General features: G+C 44.2%; 1 protein-coding gene across 8 annotated transcripts in view; it reads right to left on the minus strand.

Annotated features, from left to right (window-relative positions):
• Positions 1–23,657, minus strand: part of ADGRL3 (adhesion G protein-coupled receptor L3) — a 517,783-nt gene that overhangs the window by 54,879 nt on the left and 439,247 nt on the right. For 7 of the 8 annotated variants that reach the window (XM_064450191.1, XM_064450192.1, XM_064450187.1 and 4 more), the window contains 6 exons: positions 23,211–23,419; positions 22,343–22,519; positions 10,464–10,673; positions 9,726–9,946; positions 2,251–2,317; positions 761–852 (listed from right to left, as the gene is read on the minus strand). In XM_064450191.1, the coding sequence (XP_064306261.1) occupies positions 761–852; positions 2,251–2,317; positions 9,726–9,946; positions 10,464–10,673; positions 22,343–22,519; positions 23,211–23,419 (976 nt within the window). The remainder of the gene's footprint in view (positions 1–760; positions 853–2,250; positions 2,318–9,725; positions 9,947–10,463; positions 10,674–22,342; positions 22,520–23,210; positions 23,420–23,657) is intronic. The other variant, XM_064450188.1, reaches the window with a different exon arrangement.

Below are 23,657 nucleotides of genomic sequence, written 5' to 3' on the forward strand. Positions count from 1 at the left end.
GTTAGATGGTTTTATTAATTATGAGGCTCCCCATCTTATCAGGCGCCGCACCTAAAATCCCACTTGTATTTTTTGACGTGAGTAATTAAAGCCAGAGGTACTTGAACAAACAGGCACTGATGGAGACTAATATTCTATCAATATAATGAAGCAGCTTGCAAGACAGTAAGATGCCCAGGCTCAGACGTTAACCAAGTCCAAGGGCAAAACATGCCTTAGCTGGCAAGCACCTCCTCTGATGTAGGCATCCCCAGGTAAAACCCCAGTAACTGCTGAAGCTAATCAGATTCTGGGGGGAATTTGGGTCATTAAAACTGGAAGAGGCCAAAACAAACTGAAAAGAAGTAAGGCTTCTGCCCTCAGAGCACAGAGAAATAGTAACGATCAACAATTTCAACACCTTCCCCGTAGAGACTGCAATAATTAGCTGGTAATTATCGGGCACGATTTATTTTTATGTAGAGGGACTAGGAGATTACCTGCTTCAAGGACAGCAAACGCAGCTTTGCTTCCTTCATGCAAAATTGAATGGAAAATGCCACCACTGGCAGCCAGACCCAATAAAGACAGTGCTTCTTCATCAGCCACTTGTTGGTATCTATTAGAAACCACCCTGCAGTGCCATAACTGAATGTATTGCCTCTGGTTATCGCTGCCGCTGGCAGAGTTGGTTCCCCTGTACGCTCCTCAGAGAGGAACGGGGGCATAAACAGCAAAAGACACAAACAGGAAGAAAGAAAGCAAAAACCCAGCCACTTACTTGATATTGTCAAGACATCCAGATTCAGGTTTCAGTATAGCAGTATGATGAAACATTTTATAGAGCGCGATCCCAAGGAAGATGACATTAAGCTGCAGTGGGGGGAAGGAAAAAAAAAAAGGGTTACGTGACATGGCACAATATGATGGGGAGAAAGTCAGCTTCTTCTCTGTAACAGATAGGTTGCTGTAGGGAATTAACTCTCGCTACAGTTTTATAGAGACTGAATCGCAGAAAATTGCCAAGGATTTTATAAGGTGAGTTGGTCTGTGGACTGCAGGACTGGTGATGCCACAGCTTTACCAAAGCTGTGGCACTGCATATGTTACTGATAGAGGGCTGGTTCTAATATCAACTCTAGTGCTTCAAATGACACTGTGGAAAATTAAAAGTATTTGCTGTAACAGCTCTTCTGTGTCTGAGATGTACAGTCGTGAAAAGTCATTCCAAGCATATTGCTTAGCTGGCCCCATTTTAATGAAGCGAAAAAGCTTCTTCTTCTGTGAATATATGTTTTAACTATGGTGTAACGGAGGAGATGGGCAGGGAAATCACAATTCCTGAAGATGCTTAGCACAATGCAAAGTTGAAGAAAATACAAAGGAAAAAAAGTTCAATTTGTTCTGTAAAAGATGCGATGGTGTTTCACTGCCTCAGTGTAAACAAGGCTGCCAACTCCTGGAAAGGAGTTCCCCCAAAAGCCCAGGCCAGGGTTTGAGATGTAATCAAAAAGGGAAGATATCTTTTTATGAATTAATTGCTGAAGGGGAAAAAAATCCCAACAGTTGTAGCTGGTTGCACGGGCCCCTCCCTGATGTGGAAGGCTGCTGAAATGGCCCCCAGTTGCAGGAGAAGCAGGGACAATGTCTGCATTGAAGTGAGAACGCCTGGTTTGCTGTGTTAGCCAAACTGTAGTCTATTCAAAACAAAGGATGGTTTATTTAAACCATATTGTAGCGATTAAAGTATAAGAAAAACTCCAGCTGCCTCTGAAGTTGGGTTCTCTACCTTATTGCTGTGTTAGCTGATACACTGGCAATGTGCTAACTGTGAAGTCACACAAGCTTCAACTTCTGCTGGGGAGGAAAAACCCCCATCAAACCTCTCTTCCAGGTTGGACTTCATTTCATTCCCCCCACCCCAGATTTCCCTTTTTTGCATGATCGATAAGAAGCTTTGCTCTGGAATACAAAAAAACAGGGGCAGGCAGTGAATGGCATCAAAATAGAGCTTGGCACTTCTAAATGTCCAATGGTAGAAACCAAACTCTGCAAGCGCCCACTCCAAAGCTCTCTGGCCCATTTTGATCAAGTATTCTGCAATGCCAAGGGCCTTTTGTAATGAGGGTCTAATTGTTCGTGCCAGGTGGGGTCACAGAAGAACATGCCTTTCTCAAATTAATCTGTGTAAATTAAAGGTAAAGAGTAAAGGGACAGCAAAAGTTTTATTTCTTGACCTAAGAGATGGAGTAGTTAATTAGGAGTTCTTACCATAATTATCAAGGTCGCCGGTCCTATAAAGCTCCAAATGAAGTAGGTGTCAAGTCGAAGCCAACATCTGTAATGAAACACAAGGGAGAGAAGGCATTCAAGGACTGCACCCAGGACATACATCAAGAGTGAGCGAGTGACAGAGAAGAATGTGAGCTGCAAAACACGCTGGTGGGAGACAGGAAATATTATATCGCTTGTTCATTTAAATGCTGAATTATGTGCCCAGTTTCTGACAGCGCTATTGATGGAGTAAGATAATTACCTCTGGAGGAAGCAGGGAGAAAATGGCACAAGGCCTAGTTGCTAAGGTTTTCTACATCTGTCAGAAAAAATCCTCTTTAAAACTGTGGGTTTTTTTAAGGAAGGGGTCCGACAAGCATCCACGGAGCTTCTTCACTTTAAGCTCCTCTTCCCTCTCCGGCTCTGATGCAACACAAGCTGTCTGTCAACTGTCAAGTGAAATGACATTTCTCCGGCAAGCAGATCAGAGTAAAATTGGTGGAAATAGGAAGCATGATCTGGATAACAGAGTGCTGAGGTTTAATTAGGTTCAGCAACTTCCCCTTTAGAGCGTTTTATTTCCCTGAACCTCCGGAGTGTTTTGTTTCCACTAATGTTTCGAGGGTTGCATATAGTCTGTGCCATCACATGAAGTTGATTCATGGCCTAAAACTAAATTATTAATCGCTTAATTTCAACCGCATTTAATACCCCCCACATTTTTAAGGGCCCTGGGAAATTACATTTCCATTCCTAGTTCATTCCAGGTGACAGGAAGATAAAATGGAAGTGACTGGTTACAAGACAGACGAGTATAAATTCCAAGAAAGTTTCACACAATGTTTAAAATAGTAATATCTCGTGGTGTTTGCAACGCTGCAAATCACAGCTCTGTTTCTATACGGAGGACTAAGAATGCAAAACCTCACTCTTATACTAAACATCCAATGGAATTTCACAATTAAGCAAGCAGGAACCGTATATATGAATTTATTATGGGGGAAGAGAGAACATTTCTCACAAATGACAGCTCTAGTGCACGTGTTGAATGTTTTTTGCCTTCCAATGGACTTTGCAACAGGCAGAAAGATCTGTGCCAGCAGCCCCATGGAAGAGATCAGCAGGAGCCACCTGCCAAGAGAATAAAACATGCCCTGAACCTCTGTCACTGGGATAAGCCCAGATATGAATAAATTCAAAGATGTAGATAAAGCTTCTCACTTCCCTCCCTGTTCATATAAATTTCAGGTCCTGTCAGTGTTGAAGTTATATTGATATATACATATATGGTTGCACTGCTATTTGTCACAAATTAGAATACTGTCGCTTCCATGACCGTCACTCCTGAACTGCCTCTGCAGCTGTTTGTCCAAAATCTTCCTGTGACAGCATCGAAATCTTAATGCGAGAAGCAAACAGAGGCTTTCAGAGTGATTGCAGGGACATCTTGTTTCCTCTGTGGCTGCTGAAGTTCAAGGTGATTTAGATGCAGCTGGTAATGGAACAACAGGAGTGACTAGAAAATATTTGAGTCTGATTTCCTATAGGAAAGGGTTTATGCGATCATGACATCTGCGTATCACCCATAATAACAGCTGAAATGTCGCCCAATTGCAACTAGATTTGACAGAGGAATAGAGGTTTCAAGGATAATGAAGTCCCTGTAAAAAGTCCTCCCCCATCCCTGAAAAAAGACGCCCGCATAGCAGCAGCGCACACGTTACACGGCATTTCAGGCTTTATACCTATCCCATCCCATAGGAAAAAGGTGTAACTAGTGCTTATGCCTCAGCTGCCACATATAAATAAGGGAATATGCAGCCCCACAACTTTTTCCTGCTGATAATAAGAGTGTTGGTGTGTAGGAGAGGACTCAGAGGGTTCATTGGGTTTTTTTCTAAATTAAAACACACTGAACTTTCTTGCCAGTTTCACATTCAAAACATCCCCCAGCCCCTGCCACACAGGAGCCAGGAGCACAGTGTACTTCAGTTGCAAAGCAACTTGGTTTACCTTCAGCACAAAGAGTGAGTCAGCTCGTGAAAAGCTCAGGGAAGAGGAAAGACACGAACTCTCTCTTTACTCCTTACAGCTGATGCCATATGGTCACATCTGATGCAGCTGTTTTTGAATGCATATAGATTGGGACACAGGGAAAATCAGTGAAAGCTGAAATACTGCATGAGGGAAAAGCCGTGCCGGGCTGAGCAAAGAAGTGCGGAACAACTGGCTTCCTTTCCAGCCAGCCAAATGGATGAAATTTTCCACCCCGTTCCCTTAAAAAATCTGTCTCTTTGGTTGTGGAGCACAATTCAGTGACAAGAGATAGATGCTGTGGATGGGAAACAGCTGGGGAGCCAGGTCCTGCCCTCAGGGTAAGTAGGGGATGGGCATAGAGCAAAAGGGTCCCCTTCCAATGAGAGGTGGCTTCATCTAAGCAACAGTACAGCTTGTGAAAACCAGAGGCGGCTTTTTCTGCTTCTCTGCATGCTTTAAAAATGTGATGTCATTTTTTATTTGTTTGAATAGAAAAATCACCTTTCTATGAAACCGTGTATAACACTCGGTCTTGGGCAACTAAATGGAAAGCTGCAGGACTGCCTCTAATCTGCAGAGGGACTTTAAAAAAGCTGGGGTTTTTGTGGTCTTCAGGAAGAGATGCAACTTTGAACCTGTTTAAGTCATACCTCATTAAAAATTCAAATTAAGACCAAAACATCAAAACACAGGCATCCCGCCAATTGCGTTGAGGAGCTGTAAATTGCTAATCAGACAAATACCACACTGAGCTTTTCTTCCCTTAAAAAAACAAAAACCCACATGCACAATGAGCTGCATAAATGAGCTCCTCAAAACAAGGAAGCAATCAGGCAACTCACTTCCCGGTTGCTAATCTTGAGTTACTTCTGACCCCCAATGCGCAGCTGCTCCGTGAACATGGACTTGCGGCATTACAAGTTTAGATTTTGCTGCCATTAAGCAAACGAGCTGCTTCAGGGCTCAGTAGAAGGCAGAGTGGGTTATCTGAAAGTCTGCAGATGCAGGGAATGCTGCTCAAAAGCCCATTGCTTCTTCCAAAAGTGATTTCAGTGTTCGTAACGAGCTCCGTGGCACTGCTTTCCTTTACTTTTTAATTTCCTCCTTTTCCACAATGACAAGTCACTATATTCACCTAAAGCTTTTCCCAAGTAATAAAGACTACAGAGAGTTTATTTTCTGCATGAAGAGAAATCAAATACTAAACTATCCCTGGTGTGCATTAAATATAACCAATAAACAATCATTAGCTGCCATTGGACCATAAAATTTGAAGAACCCTAAACATATCATGTTGTTCATGGGAGCTCAGCAGTTTGTTTCACGCAGCTATACAGCCTCCTTGTCTGGGTGCAGTAATGGGATATGTATGCACAAGACATGCCTTTCAAGGGTGCAATACAGGTTCTGCTTAAGGCAGTCCAGCATCCACATTGCTCGTGCTTCCTCCTCCAAATACCCAGCACAAACATTGAAAATAAAACAAGTTCAGCGGAGCCACCCAAGACAGACCGTATTGTTAGAAGCTATTTTCTGAGCAACATTAACATGCATAAAATGTCGGTGGCTGGCTGATGGTCTTGGAGGCTGTGTACATACACTGGGCTTTCATTTTGCTTTCTGACAGCTGGATTGCTTACCATGTATATCTTGCTTTATAGCGTACCAAAAGGGGGGAGACGGGGGAGAAACAACAGAGAGATTCCTGTCACGATTAATTGGATCACCAGTGGATGAATATACCTACAAGTACATTTTCTAAAATATATTGAACCATTCAAAGCATAGCCATTTTCCTCTGAGATTTGTAAGAGGCATTGATATGAAACTCAGGACAGTATGGGAATATGGAAAGCTTCTCGCTGTCAAGTTTGGATGGCCTGCTGCTTGGGTGAGCCCTCTCAAAGGGATGCTGCTAAAGTCTTAATCAGCTTTTTCTGAATTTTAAAGTTATTTTCAAACTTTATTCAAATTTTCAAAATTTAAAGTTATTTTCAAACACTAAGAACAACTGCAAATGCTATTTTCCCCTCTGTGTTTCACAGCATTGTCCACCACGATGCTTGACCTCAGATCCGGCCAGAAGATGGATGGATTTGATTAACACACAGGACAAGGCAAATGATGTAGCTTTTTAAAACTGCAATCTCAGAATCCTATTTTTGCAGCAAAAATTGAGATGTGGCCATTTAAGACTCAGCAGCTGAAGACCTGGCCTGTAAGAAATGGTCATTTGGAAGTTCACGTGAGCATCACCAGAATTGTTTCAGCAATGTTGGGGGACCACAGTGGGGCTTCCTGCTTTTCACCTTTACTTTAGAAATTATGACCAGAACAAGGTGAGATTCAACATTTCTTGTTTATCTGGGGGAAAGGGCCAGACATGGCTCAGCTTGCTCACATGAATAGTCCCTGCTGGCCTGAACGGGATGATCTTTTAATGGAGTCACTATGTTGCTGCTTGGTTATAAAAGCAAATTAATCTCTTAATATGAGCGGTTTGAATGGCTTTTAAACAAAAAAAAATAGTAAAAGGAAAAGGATCAGTTCCATTCCTTGGAATAATTAAGTGCAAGAGAGTATCTTTACTGGGCAGCTACTCCAAAACACCAATATGAATACTAGGACATAGGATGCTTCAGAAAATCACAAGCACCAAGTGATAAGCAAAGAAACAGAGCGAGGAACAACTGCCTGTTCCTGGCTATGTAATGTGGGAATGTGTTACAAGAGAGTTGAATTTAGAAAGGAAAAGGAAATAAAGAAAAACCTACATTGGGTATCTAAGCAAATCATTCTGAGATGTATGAACGGTGGCACCAAATGCCAGGCAATAAACAAATAACACTAACAGCTCCATAAGTCCCGCTTAAACATATGCAATAAATAATGGAGGCAGCAAGCAATATATTCCAGTGGATGTTTTACAAAACCCAGCAAAACCAAGCAACTTCTTGCAATCAAATTATGTATGCCTGGCATATAGTTCACTACAAATTCTAATCAGTTCTACCCTTCTAATAACATTATACAGAAAAATACATCATCATCCATCAACCAGATGGAGCATGATAGTTATACAAAACATATTGTATGTTTTTTATCTTCCACTATGAGAACGTGATAAAATTGTGCACTCTGGAATTAGAGATCATAAATAAATATTTTAGGCTCTGCAAACCTCTGTAAATATTTGTTTGCAAAATATTATATATGCATGTTTTATCATTAAAAATACTACTTTATGCTGTGGGGAAGGAGAGAGACTTTACTGGCAGAGACATAGGACTGCTGCCTCCTCAACACAAAGATAGCAAAGTTTTGTTGTCCGCCTCCAGCGAATTTCAGCCAAACTTTCTGCCTGTACCTCCCATGCCATGGAAACATTTGGGCACCCAAGGCCTGTTGGGAAAAGGCACTGTATCCCATGGAATATATTTATTTTGCTGTGCTTCAGAAAGGTCCATATATTCATTTAACAGGAACCAAAAGCATTTCAGCAACGAAAAGCTGCCAGAGTGCTTTTTGGGAGCTTGGTTAGGTGCCTTATGTTCCCACTCTCTACAGCCAGCCTGCTGCATGCCGCTGTCTCCCACAACCAACGTTGGTACTCTGGTTATCCCTACAGAGCATCACGAGGGACTTTGCAAAGATGAGGGTGGATGCAAACCAACTGCTGTCTCACATCCAAAGTGAAACCCTGGGCTTGGGGATGTCGTTTTACTACACAGAAAGAGAGTAAGACATTTTCAACAGCCAGCAGTTATACAGCACTGTAAGAGAATGAAGTTGGTGTTAGCTTTCATCACAAACTAGCTGCAATACTAGGATTTCTTGGTCGGCAGCCCAAACTGTTGAGGGAGAAGTCAAAAGGATCGCTCTGGTGCTACAAGCTCTGAGATGGTAACCATGCAGAAGTCACATGGTGAACAGCATGGAAGGCAGCCACTGAAACACCAGACTGTGAACTGGACCAGTGGAGACACAGCTCCAGCGATGGCAGATGTGTGGGAGCATCTCAGCAGGCTTTCCTGCGAGCTGAACTCATGGCCCCTCAGCTGTAACATGTTTGAGGATCAACACGGCCCATTTAGGCTGCTGTGGAGATAGGTCCTCCACAGATACACCACAGGAGGAATAAATTTGTCTAAAGGGACAAGGCAGAATGTTTCAATACCTGATTCAATAGGGTCTTATATATTGCTCAAGTGGCGATGTGAACAGAAGAGTAGGTTGGGGCAGGAAGCAGGTGGCAGCTGATGGAAACAGTCTTCTCCAGAAACTGTAATCAGCTGTGGTGTTAGTTTTCCCTTGCCCTCTAGGCCTGTCAGTGTCAGTCAAACTACTTTGGATAAATTGACAGAGATCCATGAAAACTTACTCCCTCCTACCCTTGCCTGTGTGGGTCATTTTCTTTCCACAAAGTATGACATTTATACAAATTCAGGTTGCTATTCTCCTACTCATGGGAGGAATGCAATGCAAATATCCATCTGGGATCCAAGCCTACCTGCTGGCATGGTGATGGATCATGAGCAGCTCCACTGCTCTACAGACTTACTTCTGCAAGGAATCAGGCTCATATATACCAACAAGGTTCCAGGCAAAAATTTTGCAGTTGAATTTAACGGAATATCAACTGCTGCCATGGCCTGACTTGACCTATGCTAAAAAAGAGCTTTAAAAATGCCACTGGCTCATTTCTATGTATGCCTTCAGATTGAGCCCATAACTCAGTTAAAATGACAGGAGAAAGGCAGCCTGACAAGAGAAAGCAAAAATTAAAAAAAAGTTAGTAAAACCACATTGTTAGTTCTATTGTAACAAAGCTGGCAAAGAAAATCAAAGGCTCAATTTTCCCTCTGTTTTCCGTTAGACAGTGTTGCACGATCATCTAAATTGTGCTTTGATACCAGCTTCGGCAATCCTGAAAACATTTAAGAATATTCATAATGACAAATGATGTAGCTGTTCCTATTTGCAAGGAGTCTAATACACTCCACAGTCACCACCTATTTTGCTTGCAGGCTCTGTTAATTTGATAGAACACTTAAAGAAAGAGGAAGAAGAAAGCAGTGTTTCATCATCCAAATGAGAAATACTCTTTGGGTAGAGAAGGATGATCTTGCTGATACAGTACCAAATGGGAAGTTGGGTGAGCCACCTCTGCTGATGTTGTGCAATGATGTGATAAAGTTTTCCCTGACTGACTTCCCTAAGAAAATACCTTTGCAAATCATTTCATAGTGGGGAATTTGTCCTCTATCATCACAGACTGTGTTGGAGACAGAGATAAGGCAAGGCATGCTTCCTGGCTGAGCTCTGTCTGCACAAGTCTCCTTTGCCTGCCAGGTTCGCTGGGCTCTTCACTTCCCTTTGTCCTCCCCACTCCCATCTCTCCTGACCAGGTTCAAGCAGTGCCAAGCCCCACTCACACTTTGTCTGTGCCGTAGCTCCGGTAGTCCACTGCTGCTGATACAGCCACAATAAGCGCAGGCATGCCGTAGCCGACCAAATAGAAGTACTTCCTCCGGGAGTGTTCGCTCTCAAAAACCTCCACCAGCATGATGTAGAGCTGCACCCCCTCCAGGAACATCCAGGTGAAAGCCGCCAGGAAGAAGAAGTGCAGGAGGGCAGCAAAGACAGCACAGGCAATCTGAGTGCAGATTGAAAAGAGCAAGGGAAGGTGTTTGTACCATGCTGAATCAATGCAACAGTCAGGAATGCTCTTACTGGGAGCTTTAATACAAATAAGGGACCTCTGCTTTTCTCTTCTCTGCAGGAAGAACTTGGTTTTCACTTGGAAAATGTGTGTGAACTATTTTAAAATAGAAACATCTCTCCATATATAAATTATATTCAAAGATGCAAAGGTAGGTATGTACACAGTCTGGCAAATAAACACATAAAGATGTATATAGTATAAGCACATTTTTACAACCTGCTTATTAAACATACACACTTGCATTATTTACAAACGACGCACATACAGCCTCTGAAATCACAGCAGGCATCAGCATTTGACTCCCAGTTAACAACCAGGGGCTCAGCCCTGTGAGGACTCATCCATGGAATTAAGGCAGTACAGGAATGTATCTCCCTGCATGGTCAAACATCCCATACCCGCTAAGACAAGATCCTATGGCAGGAGTAGAAATTGCTTTGCCTCTTACCGGCTGGTCCGTCCGGTTGATGCCGATGAGGAAGAGGAGTTCTGCCACGAAGAGGCTGATGCACAAGTTCTTGTGAATCGTGTTGCGGTCGCTCTGCAGCCCACGGAAGAAGCAGAAGGTGAAAATGCAGATCAGGAGGCAGACCAGCGAGAGCAGGATGCCAACCCACGTGATAAAGTCCAGGAGCAGGTCATGGACTGCATCGCTGTGCTATAGATAAAGCAAAACAAAAAAAAATCATCAGTCACACACTGTATAAACTCTAATCCATCCCGGACACAGAGTGAGGTTGTCTGAGACCCTTCCCCAAATATTTGTATCCACTCACCAACCTGTGGCACAAAGGACCAGTAGCAAAAAGACTAAACAGACCTAGACTTGAATCTTGCACCAAGAAAGCTGCAACCTGAAAACAGACTCTGAAGTGTCTGGCAAGCTGCAGGTGCCCTGAACAGACTCGGAGCCCGAAATATCCCAGAAACAATGATGCTGCTGTTGAAAATACAAAGATGTCATAGCTAGCCTTGCGTGCAGCTCCATCTTTTGCAAACACATCAAAGGAGCAGACACAGTACAAAGAACCATCGAACTCTGTGATTCAAGTGTAAAAATGTTTCATGCTTACAACATTGTGAAGATTACAACCACAAGTCCATTACAACCATTTACCAACAGTGAAAAAAGACTCCCTTTAAACATTCACAGAGACTTATGAGCTTGGAGGCTTTGGAAAGAAAGAGTTTGCTTAAATGTCTTGGGTTTTTGGTTGTTTGGGTGTTTTTTTTGTTGTTTTTTTTTTTTTTTGTTTGTTGTTTTTTTTACCAGGGAAGGAGAAAGAAAGTTTCTTTCTTTTTTCTTTTTCAAACCTTGGAGCTATATTTTAAAACTCCTGGGAAGTCAGACTGATCCTTGGAATGGTACCCAGAGAAAAAGACAGACCTTTTAACACCAATTTGTTTTTAAATTGTAACGGAACAGTGATTTTAAGACAGCCTGGAAAGTGAGCCCCTGTGATGAACTTGTAACATGGCTTTACCCCAAAGCCATGTAAACACGGCCATTGCAGTGGAAAAGTTAGGCAACCCAGCCACAAAGTTTTGTGACGGGCAGCATAGGTGTGCCTTGGCTCTGCTGGTAAAACACCGCTAGATTGCTCCTGGGCTTACATTACACATCCCTCCCGGAAAGAGGAGGGGGGTGCTGGGACCCTGACACTGAGAGCATCCCACCACCTTACTCAGGCTGTAAAACTTGTCTGTAACTCCCCAAGTTTCCACCAGATGCGGTGAAATTAGAGATATCATTACTAAGTAAAATGTAAATAAGAAATGAGAAATATATGGTGAGTCACGAGATGGCTGCTCGGGGCTAAGTGGTTAGGGTCAATGAGCTGAGAGAAAATGGGCTGGAAATCTCTGGGGGCTTTTCAAAAAGACCAGAGAGGCTTGAAACCCAGCATTGTGGTCCACCAGGCTGTGTTGTAAGCGGTATTCACATTCCCCTCCACTTCTGGCATTTTGATGACTTAGGCAATATGTAGGCTGGCAAATACAATAGTGTCACACTTCAAAAAGCCGGGACAAACTGGAAACATTTTCCTCCCCATGGGATAAAAGCTTATGACAGATGGAGGGAAAAGGTGATTAATTTATCCATTTTCTTTGCCTGCTTGCCAATGATAAAGCCACATCAAATGTCAGGCCTTTCCTGATCTACACTTTGCTATGTCAGCACCTGTGAGAAACAACTCAAACCTTTCAGCTCTTCGGCTTTATCAGCATGAGTGGTAGAATGATAATGAAAGGTGGGGAGTGACTTTCCTCTCCATCTCTCCCATGCTGGAAGTTTTCCCTCCAGGGAGACTTGGAGGTGGAGAGATGAGGGCTCCTCTCCCCAAATGCTCTTGCAGCTGTTCTTGAGTATTTCCAATATCTAAGGAACTAGGGGTCTCAAGTCCAACAGAGAGACAAGAAATCATTGTGTGCTTACTGTAGATCATGACAGAAATGCCTATGCCAGCCAGCTTCTCCAGCAGCACCCAGAAAATTGAGAAGATGAAGCACATGTCATTTTCCTGGCGGCCGCACATTGACGGTGTCATCCCAGCTCATCCATCCCTCCTAACTCTGTGCAAAAAAATGTTAATGCAAACCTTGCACCTTGCAAATCATTCTTTCTTTCATCTGAGGCTGCTGGGGAACGGCAGAAGAACATCTCCCTGAACAGCCCCGCCAGCTCACCTGATTAGATTGCCATGCCAAGCTGAAGTGACCAAGAGCTCTTGAACTGGCTCAGCAGGGCAAGGGAGCTAACGTGGGCGGATGCAAGGAGAAAGAAAACAGGCAGGCTTTGGCCAGATGCATCCGTCTCATCCAGATGCAGTCAATGGCACAGATTCATCAATCCCAAAACAAAGTTAGCATGGCACAGGGAAAACTCTCTGAGGGCTTCGTCCCCTACTTGAGATGAAACTCACAGGTGTCAGCCTCTGTACCTCTGTCACGAGACCAGTCTGCTGACTTTAAGACACAATGCAGGAATTAGGGGTGGTTTTGCTCCTGGAGAAGGATCCTGCCGTCTCGGTTCATGGTCTTCCTCCGGGATGGGCCACTTGCTCACAAAGCTCACAATGCTCAGCAAGAAACACAGTCTTCATCACTGTATTATGAGTATTATTATTATTATCACTCTTACTACTCTTCTTTTTAATATTAATTGTAATGATAATACTGATTTTATGTACATAGCACCCATCCCTGGAGTGCTGGGAAACAACCATAAAAACAACTTCTCTGTAATTACAACCTCCCTCCCCAAAATCAACAAGCTCACAAGAGAACAAACAAAAAGGAATAATAACAACAAACTGGGAACAAGAGTAATTTAAGAACACCTCAGGGGAAAAAAAAAATTAATTTGTAACTTTCCCAGTAAAGTCTAACAGAAGAAGTGAGTTGGATTTCAAAGGCTGGGTGCACTCCGTCCTTTTTGGGGTGCCCGGTTTCAGGTACCACAGCAAAGCCAGTGGGTCAGGGAGGAGTTGGTAACCACTGGCATCCTTCCCATGGCAGTCTCAAACGTCCCCAGGCCAGGCACATCCAGAGCTTTTACACCAGCAAGTCAAAAAAAAGGGAGTTTGCCTTCTGCTAGAGACTGAAACTTGTAAAATACTGCACTGCCAAAGACCACACAGCAGAATAATATGGGAAAAGGAGGAATCATGGTAATCGCTCCTCAATGCCATGAGACTATCCTTGCCATCACCAGATCCCTATGTGACAAATACGGCAGCAATGTACCTGGTTTACACAGTTGGTACATGGCGTTCCAGGGTTAAATATGATAAGTAGCACACTAAGATTTTGTAACTGGGTCACAGTCCCCAAGCCTCAACTGCAGAGACATGCAAGAGGAGCAAATCTTCTCTTAACCCTGCCCAGCACTGTTCAAGCACCCCCTGACTGAAGATAAAATAGCTTTGACATACACACTGATGATGTCCTTCCAGCACCCTGCAAGCTCTAGGGTCCCTAAGGCATGCAAAATACATCTGAAACCACCAGTGTGTCAATAACAGTCAACTCTTGCTTCTTGATAATCTCCTCAAAGACCTGGACAACCAGAAGAGCCCATAGCAGATATCAGATGTCAGTCCAAGGGACAATTTCCTGACAGCATCAATCAAACACATCCTTGCCCAAATGCACCATGGCTTTCAAGAACGGTGCTACATGGTCCAACACACAAACCACTGAGTTTTGTTACCGCTAAGCTATGCTAGCTGCACAGGTAAGACAACATGCAGATTATTTTCAGCACAGGAACAACTTCTTGAGTAATTGAAAGAAATAAAATAATCCACTTCAGTGAAAGGGTTTCTATATATTAAGTATGTTTTACATTTATGATTTAGGCATGAGCATGACCCAAAGCCCAGTGAAAGAAGATTTCCCTGGCTTTGGAATAAAGCCCCACTTTTGCTCCAGTGGGGCCAAGAGCGGCAGGAGGAGAGCACTGGTGGAAACCTGTGCATGAGGAGTTACAGAAGCCCTGGTAGCAACCACAGCAGGGTGAGTAGGCAGCCTAGATATTATCCAAGCTGGGAAAATCAATGAGCAGTTCTGCCAGTGCCTGTACACCAGAGCTGAGCTAATAAAAACAAATCCCAGGGAATGTCAGCTTATGACAGAATGGCCCTCCCTGAGATGAACAGTCATTTCCTCCCTTATTAAAAACATCAGTAGAAGAAACATCAGCCAAACCGAGCTGCCAGCAGCAAAGGACACATTCCTTTGCCTAATCTGTCCCTCCAGGAATGGAAAGAGTAATATGTTTGGGGGTGGAGGAATAAGCAAGCAGTAAATAAAAACACAGTGTCATCGACTAGTTCAGTTATGACCGCTCAGTGCCCGATGGGAGCTGGCACTGTGCTGGGCTCCTGTTTGTTGCTGATACTGCTTCTCAGATTTGTAGCTATTTGGGGCTGGGCGGGCTCCCTCTGCCTTTTCTCCCCCATTGCTGGTGAGAGAGGATTACTGCTATGACCTGGCTGCAATGCTATGTGACTAAGTGCAAAGGGCTACTTAAGAAGCAAATGGTTTTGTAGATGTGCCAAAAGCATCAGCTGGGCTACATATACTGGGACGAAACTCCAAGGGCTCTCACAGCACAGCTGGGCTGGCTAATGTCATTGACTGCCATGGCTATGCAGGCACAAGAGATTTCAAGGAGGTTCTCCCTGCTCTGTGGACAAGAGGGATATGTGCTGGGGGATCCCTTCCTCTTCCCAAAGGATGGACTGAGGGAGGCAGGCAGCTCTGTTCCACAGCAGTGGACCTGGTACATATCACCTCTGTGCTCTGCAAAGTAGATGCTGTCCAGGGCCCTAACCCAGGAATAAAAAGAGCTTAATTCCCACTTGAAGCCCCTGTGCAACATCACTGTCTTCTGACTATGGCCGTTTAAAATGAGGCTCAGATCCCTGAGCACTCCTGCAAGGTAGATTAGCCACCTTCCGTCTCCTTGCCTTAGTCCTCAAAGCTGCCTTCATATTCTTCACAGGCCACACAGACCATCGTCCTCCTGCTCTGCCTTCCTTGGCAAGATGAAGGTCTCCTAGAAGAACCTTTTCCCATAAACTTCGTCCAAAAATGCAACAGCTTTCCAGTGACTGCCAGAAGCAGCAGCCAGCACAAGCTGCAGAAACCCCCATGGCCAGCATAAAACGATACGGGGGCAGGTGTGCACAGAGAAATGGGTACAGACCTCACCTTGCCATGTGCTATATCCACTGTGGATATGGCGTGTGGCAAAAGCCCAGCACTTCCATCATACTCAGAGACATTGCTGCAACTGAGATGCAGTTGAGGTGAGATTCAGTTGTGGAGAGGAGGAGAGGCTTGAGACAATAACAGCATCCATCATTCTGCCCTCCCATGCTGATTGGATTTAGTAAAGTGGCACAGCTCTGCTTACTCATAAGGCATCTCCAACCTGAGAAATGAGCTACAGCAGCTATGCCAAACTCAGTGTAGAAATCTACCCAGCCAGGCTGCCGGCTTGTTAATTTGAGTTCCAGGAAAAAAATGTGGTCACAGCATTGTCAGCTTCTGCTGTCGCACCAATGATTTTATGCAGCCTTGTGCCAGGAGACAGCTGGGACATGGCTCCACCATACCACAGCCACTACCTTCACTGGCCCTCATGATCACCTTGCTCTCAGACAGAAAGGAAATGGGTAGCAAGAAATAGGGCAAGGCTTAGTGCTTGCCAAAGGGAGCACTTGAACCGCACATTTTTGGACAGAGGAGAAGGAAACCTGGGTAGATGAAGGGAGAGCAGTGGATGTTGCCTGTCTTGACTTCAGTAAGGTGTTTGACACTGCCTCCCACAGCACCCTCACAGGCAAACTAAGGAAGTGTGGGTTGGATGAGAGGACAGTGAGGTGGACTGAGAACTGGCTCTACAACAGAACTCAGAGGGTCGTGATCAATGGGGCAGAGTCTGGCTGGAGGCCTGTCACTAGTGGTGTTCCCATGGGGTCTGTGCTGGGTTGAGTCCTGTTCAACATATTCATCAATGACCTGGATGATGGGACAAAGGGTAACCTCAGCAAGTTCACTGATCATACCAAGCTGGGAGGAGTGGCTAATACACCAGAAGGCTGTGCTGCCATCCAGCAAGACCTGGACAGGCTGGAGATCTGGGCTGAGGGGAACCTGATGAAATTCAGCAAGAGCAAGTGCAAAGTCCTGCACCTGGGGAGGAACAACCCCATGCACCAGTACAGGCTGGGGGCTGAGCTACTGGAAAGCGTCTCTGTTGAGAAGGACGTGGGAGTGCTGGTGGACAGCAAGCTGACCATGAGCCAGCAGTGTGCCCTTGTGCACTTGCCTTGTGGCCAAGAAGGCCAACAATATTCTGGGATTCATTAAAAGGAGTGTGGCCAGCAGGTCAAAGGAGGTTATCCTCCCCCTCTACTCTGCCCTAGTGAGACCACATCTGGAGTGCTGTGTCCAGTTTTGGGCCCCCCAGTTTAAGAAGGATGTGGAACTGCTTGAGCAAGTCCAGTGGAGAGCTACCAAGACGATCAGGGGAACTGGAGCATCTCCCTTATGAGATTTGCTCAGATTTGGGTTTGCTCAGAGATTTGGGTTTGCTCAGCCTGGAGAAGAGAACACTGATGGGGGATTTCATAAATACCTATAAATATCTGGAGGGTGGGTGTCAGGATGATGGGACTAGGCTCTTTTCAGTAGTGCCCAATGACAGGCCAAAGGTCCATGGGCACGAGTTGGAACACAGGAAGTTCCAGCTAAACATGAGAAGAAACTTCTTTCCTGTGAGGGTGCCAGAGCAGGGGCACAGGCTGCCCAGGGAGGTGGTGGAGTCCCTTCCCTGGAGACATTCAAACCCGCCTGGATGCGTTCCTGTGCCCCCTGCTCTGGGTGTGCCTGCTCACGAAGGGGGGTTGGACAAGATGATCTCCAGAGGTCCCTTCCAACCCCTGCCATTCTGTGATTCTGTGAAACCATGTGGGGTGATGCTGTCCCCATGCTCTGTGGCACAGCTCCTTACTGTGCAACCAGCACTGGCTCACAAATCTGAGAGTCAAGGAGGGTGGTGTTAAGCAAATATGTACCCATTAGACAGGGGGGAAAGAAAGCTGTGGCTAATAAGTTGCTGTGTGCTCAAATTTCTGACACCTGTAAGTGCTGAGGTAAGAAACTGCAAATTCAAGGGCTTGTATTACATCTTTCTGAAGCCAGGCTCTAGATGTTTTAGGTTGGACACCCAAAAGTGGCTACTTAAGAAGATCTGGGTTGATGCTTCAGGGACTGCACAGACAAGGACCAGCAAGACGTCCAGCCCAGCAGAACTGGAAACATAAGACACAACTAGGACTTAACCCAAAACAATGTGTGTCAAACTGAGGGTGGGGAACTCATGAAACTCCCTGGAGAGACTTACTGCCCAGGTAGACAAAAATCTCAATGACTGCTAGGAGGTACAACTCTGAATCGACCCCATAGGCATAGATTACTTGACCTAATAAGTTTATTTGACCTAAGATATAACCAAATGTGCTGTTTACAACTCCTTATGCCTGAAGTTCATCAGTCACAGATCTGTTCCTAACATAGGCTCAAATATTGCTGTACTTTGAATTTTAAAATCTCATTGAAGGCAAGCACGTTTAATAACTTTTCTGCTTAATTAAAACAGTTCTTAATTAGTAACATATTAGAATAAGTTACTTTTTGCAATGTCTTTTTTTTTTTTTTAGAATTAACTCCTTTGATGATACAAAACTATTTATCTTGCAAAATTCACTACATGGCAGTTTTAGTAATTTAATTCTGCAGTTAGGCTGTTTTTGCAATCCTGCACCTAATTCTGCTTTCACTTGCTGCTGTTCAATCCCGCAAGTGTTAATATATGGATAAGCCAGCACTGCAATAACTTCAGCTTGCTCTTTATATCCGAAATGGCTGTATTGCTTTAGGCGATGGACCATTGCATTCCATTTAGACTTCATATATTTTTATACCTTTCTCTCTTAGCTGGCCTTACGCTTCCATTCCTCAAATAATTAGCACAGTGTAACATGTTTGTGGTACAGAATAACATCTGAAAACTTCCAATTAATTGCTACAGTTAAAACTCCTTTCTTCCCCCCCACCCCCGCTTCTCTTTTGTTCTACTTATTTATTTATATTAAAAAAGAAGAGTAAGCTCTGGCATTCACTACACACCGATAAGCAACATTTATCTACCCTGATGTACTTTTGCCTATTCTGTTTTGGGTGACTTTTTTAACGGCACTTCCCCACCAGCTCTGAACTCGTTTCCTGGCGGCATAATTTTCCCATGGTACATTTAAGATGAATCTGCTATAATTAATATGATGCAAAGTGAAAGCTTATATGAAAAACAGCTTGTAAGTTTTGAAAAATTCTGCAACAGTTACATAGGGCTTATTTAACTATGGGCTTTGTCCCATGGCATGGGACCCACCATATTTTTGTAGCATTTAAGGATCATAACAAATATCCTACCAATTAAAACAATAGATACTTAACATAGATCTCATTTACATTAAACATATCTCATAATTTAACAAAATACATATAAGACTGTAATAATTTTCCTATAACACAGGCCAAATGAACTTCTTAGCTAATGAAAACAGTGATTTGTTTCCAAGTCTTAAAATCTCTCTCTAAAGGGAGGTTCTAATTTTTCCTGGTAAATTGTCCGAAAGGGCAACAAACACTGCAGGGCTGTAATGTCATCCTTTGCCAGGAGGACCACCAGTGAGGCTTTTGGTCTTGGGCACTGTTATTTACCACACTGAAATACATGGGTGGATAAGAAACTCTGGGCCCAACTAATTTTGACCGCAGAAAGTATATTCACATTAAAAGCTCCTCCTCTTAATCGGGTACTGTCCTATTAAGACTGGAACTGATCCCAGCACCTTCTGCTCTTAAAGCACACCAATAAACCCCTGCCGCTGTGGTCAGTCAATGTCATTTTCTGCCCCTTTGGACAAAGACATATTGCTATTTCACACTAGAGAGCCAGACGGCCATCAATCACCTCCTCAGCAGTGCTACCTTCCAGCTCCGCCTTGCCACATACACTCTGCTAATAATTAAATCCCAGCCCATAACTCGCAGAGCAGCCACTGAGGTCTCCTCCAGAGAACACGTTCTTTTGCCACGCTACCAGGGAGGGAGATCATTCATGACCAGAAATGACACTTGTTAAATTGGTGCTGGCTTTTGATTAAGGAGCAGGACTCCAGTGCCCGTTCCCCATGATGCCCTGGTGTTCGGTCTCATTAGGTAGGGTGCTGTGGATACTGATTACACCAAAGGATGCTCCCTACAGATCCAAAAAAATGACAAACTGAAGTTAGTAAACTACAAATCTCAGTTATAGAAGAAAATAGTTTCAGTTGCAAAAGTCCCAGAATATTAGCAATTGTTGTGTGTACGACAGTCCTCTTTAGGGATCCTAGTCACTGGCCAGAACACTGTTGTAAGAGGTCCTGCGCAAGCACACAACATCCTTTCCCCAAGGATCATTCCACCTCCAAGATGACTAAAAGGTCTTTGAGGCAAGGAATGCCTTTTTGTACAAGACACAAGACAAAAAAATGGCTCAAAAGCGTGCCTACGAGAGATGAACCATCTCTCATAGTCTCATAGCCATGAGAATGAGAGATGCCTATGAGTCAATGAACGACAACAACCCCCATTTATTTTTAAACCTCTACCTTTCCAAGCCAGCAGGTATTCTGCTGCCAAGACTTTAAAAGCAACTCACTGCAACAGCATAAGGAATGTCATACAACCACCTCCCAGATCTGCCAAGAGCCACATAGCCAACTCCACCAGCAGACCAGAGTGGGATGGTGCTGCCAGGAAGAGAAAGGTGACAAGCAGCTGGAGGGAAGAGTTGCACATGTTTGCAGGGTACACACCTGCCTTTGCCCTCAGACCATGTTGATCGCTAAAGCGGACACGCCAGGAAGCTGTCCAGTTGCATCACAGTCAACAAAGTGGAGCCAATTTGGCTCTTGTAGCAATGATACTTTGGCTGCAGCCAAATGATAAAACATGACCTGAAAGTCTTGAGGTCACTCATTAACACCCAGAAACACCCACCGGCTGGCTTGGCGCTTGGGAAGCTTCCAGCTGTAGCTCTTTCCAACTTCTTGGCTGAGCATGGGCAAGCAAGGGTCTTACATGCTCTTTCTGCAAGATGAGATAACACCAGCAATACTAGTCTAATGAGTTTTGGGTGAAATGCTGTACAGTCAAGGCTAACCTACTTGCAGTTTAGGAAGGGGTTTGTTTGGCGCTAGCCTGTATCTGCACCATGCAGTAGGGATCGCCCTCATTCACATCAGTGGAGTGGAAAGCTATCTGCATTTCCCAGGTGCAGCCTCTGACTTCAGTGACTCAGGTATATCTGTTAACTCCAGGCAGGTGAAAACAAGCCAAACACACATTTCTTTTGAAAATTCAAGCAGTTGTAGGAAACTGGCAAAACCAGACTTGGACTGCAGAACGCCATTAACCTGTAAACACGTGCTCTGAATAGGCCATTTCTTCAGACATCCCCCAGGGTAATGCCACAGCCATTTAATGGCACGCCTCCTCGACTGGTAGTGACCTCAGCAGAATACAATGGATATGTCATCCGGCAGTGGCAGCAGATCTATCCTGCCCCTCTCAGCTGGACCCAGCTGTTGTGGCAAATGCGTCGCCAGGCTCTCATTTCTTTTTCTTCAGAGCTTTGGTCATGCATCTTGGTGCTTTAATATATATTTTTGTTGTGGCTCTTCACATTCCTCTTCAGATTATCAAGTGAAACAGAAGTATACAAAGGATTGACACTGGAAGACTATTTGAGAATAGGTCTTTTAAAACTGTAATAGCTTTTGTGGTTATGCAACCATGGAAGTGGCTCTGAAATGTTCTGCCTGCGTGGAAGATGCCAGATCTGTATCTACTTCAGAGCCACGGATTCTGCTGCAGTGCCAGGCACATGAAATGGAAGCACCATAACACAGAAAAACACTAAGCCAAAATCTTTTGGCCCTTCTTTCTACAGTAGCTGAGGCTGCACTTCGCTCCCCAAGCCACTGCTACTATGAGGAACATCTACTTTCAGGAGTAACTTCTTTTGCTCCAGTGGGGATAGTCATGTGGGAAGCCAGAATTACACCATGGACTTAAATACAGGCAAGAGAACAAGCTGGTCATGTACTAGCCTCAGGTACACGTATGATCTATGCAGGATGGTATAAGGAGTTTCCCTTTTATGTGTAGCTCACTGTTGCATAGTGAGATGCAGAGAATGTATCTTTTTCCCGTGGTTGGAAGCTGGAAGATAGTGGCTCCACACATGCACCTCACACAAACACGTGCAGCAGTATATCTGTAGCTGCTGCCAGCAGGACACACACCTTGCACCCCACGAGGCAGGCTCTACATGCTTCTGTCCCACCACCCAGGGTGCTCGCTACTCTCTGGTGGCACAGTGAGGACCCCACAAGCAAGGACCTAGCCAGGAGATGTGCTGCACCAGCAAGCAAAGAATGCGGCAACAGCTAATTCTGCTTACTCGTCATCCTCAGCTCAGAGCTGCCCATGCCAGGAGCTCAAGACAGGATTTGCAAAGGTGTGACTATCTCCTGTTTCACCATATAGCAGAAGGAAGATTTACACCAGATGGTTTCTACCGTTAGAGTTACTGTCACACAGCGATTTCCCTGCTCAGCTCCATTTGCAGTAACAAAATGGTGTTACATTGGCCGCTTTTCCTGCCCAGTATTCGGCAGCCTGTGAATCTGCAAAACCTACCTTAACTTCCACGTGTGCCATCAGGACAGCAAAGTTGGTTAGGTGATTGCAGGAGCATGTGGTGTGCGTCTTGTTAGTTGTCAGGAGGCGACATCCCTGGGTGGACCAATACCCTGTCATTGTACGCTTAGTATAGCTCCAGAATGAACAGTTTGGATTGAAATTTTCTTCTGACTGCTGCAGAGAAGAAATGAATAAATGCAATAAAAATTATAGGGTTTCAGAGATTTCTAAATGCCCTATTTCTTTTTTTTCCAGAGGCACTTTGTAACTCTCACCTTTTAATTTTGGATAAACAATCAGCAGCGGTTTATACCTCAAGCATTACTTGCTAATACCAGAGAAAGTTAGATTGTTGCTGCTCTCTTTGCTAATGCAAACTTAGTTCTTTGTTCTTGATTAATTTCAGCCATAGACTAAATCCAGCTCTTCAAAATCAGATTGTTTCATTTGCATTGCATAGCAGAGAAATTAATTGCTTTAAGCAATCAACTATTGCAATGACTGGGCTTGTCTAACCAGAGGACTAGCTGTCCTCTTTCACTGTAATTCCACTTTCCTCTATTATCCCCTGCCACCATGATAAAATAATATTATAGTCTATTCTAATATATTGGAAGTTTTTAATTACAGAATGACGTGTGTCAGCAACTGAGCAATGGGCATCAGCTCAAAGGAGACTCTCTCTTTACTTTTATTAATGCAATGTAAAAGAGACATTCTTCATAAATAACACAAAGTGCAAAGGAACAAATGTATAATTCAAAATCTAATCAAGGACTGCTGGGGGCTTCACATCAGACAAGTTTTGCATCATTTTGTTTAAGAAATAGAAAAAATACAAGAAGTGCTTTTTGAACTCACTCACCTTGATGTGCTTGACAGTAAACACCACAGGATCAGCTAGGTAAACCTTATTGCTGAACTCTTTGTTTATTGCTGCCGTGATGACAGGGGAGTTGACAATGACGGAGTGATTAGTCGACATTGCTTCTGTTCCCAACTTCATGCTGGCGTTCTCCGTGGAGAGATAGGTGCCCAGGTTGTTGTACAGCACAAAAGCCACCCTGATTTCACCTGGAAGAGCAGTAAGAGGTTCGATACCCAGGTCAGCGCACTAGGGTTTTTTTGTTTAGATGACAAATCTCTTCTCTGAACCAACTTTAAGACTTCTCTGAGAAAACGTGAAAGGACCAAGATGTGGCATATGAACACTCACCTCCTCCTGCCAATCCCAATGAGCACCACAAGGTGCAACAAGAGGACCATGGATAAGAAGGGCAGAGCTGCCTCTCTCAAAACAAACTTTTACAAG

This window comes from Phalacrocorax carbo, chromosome 4 (genome assembly GCF_963921805.1).
Source record: "Phalacrocorax carbo chromosome 4, bPhaCar2.1, whole genome shotgun sequence".
Taxonomy (NCBI): Eukaryota; Metazoa; Chordata; class Aves; order Suliformes; family Phalacrocoracidae; genus Phalacrocorax; species Phalacrocorax carbo.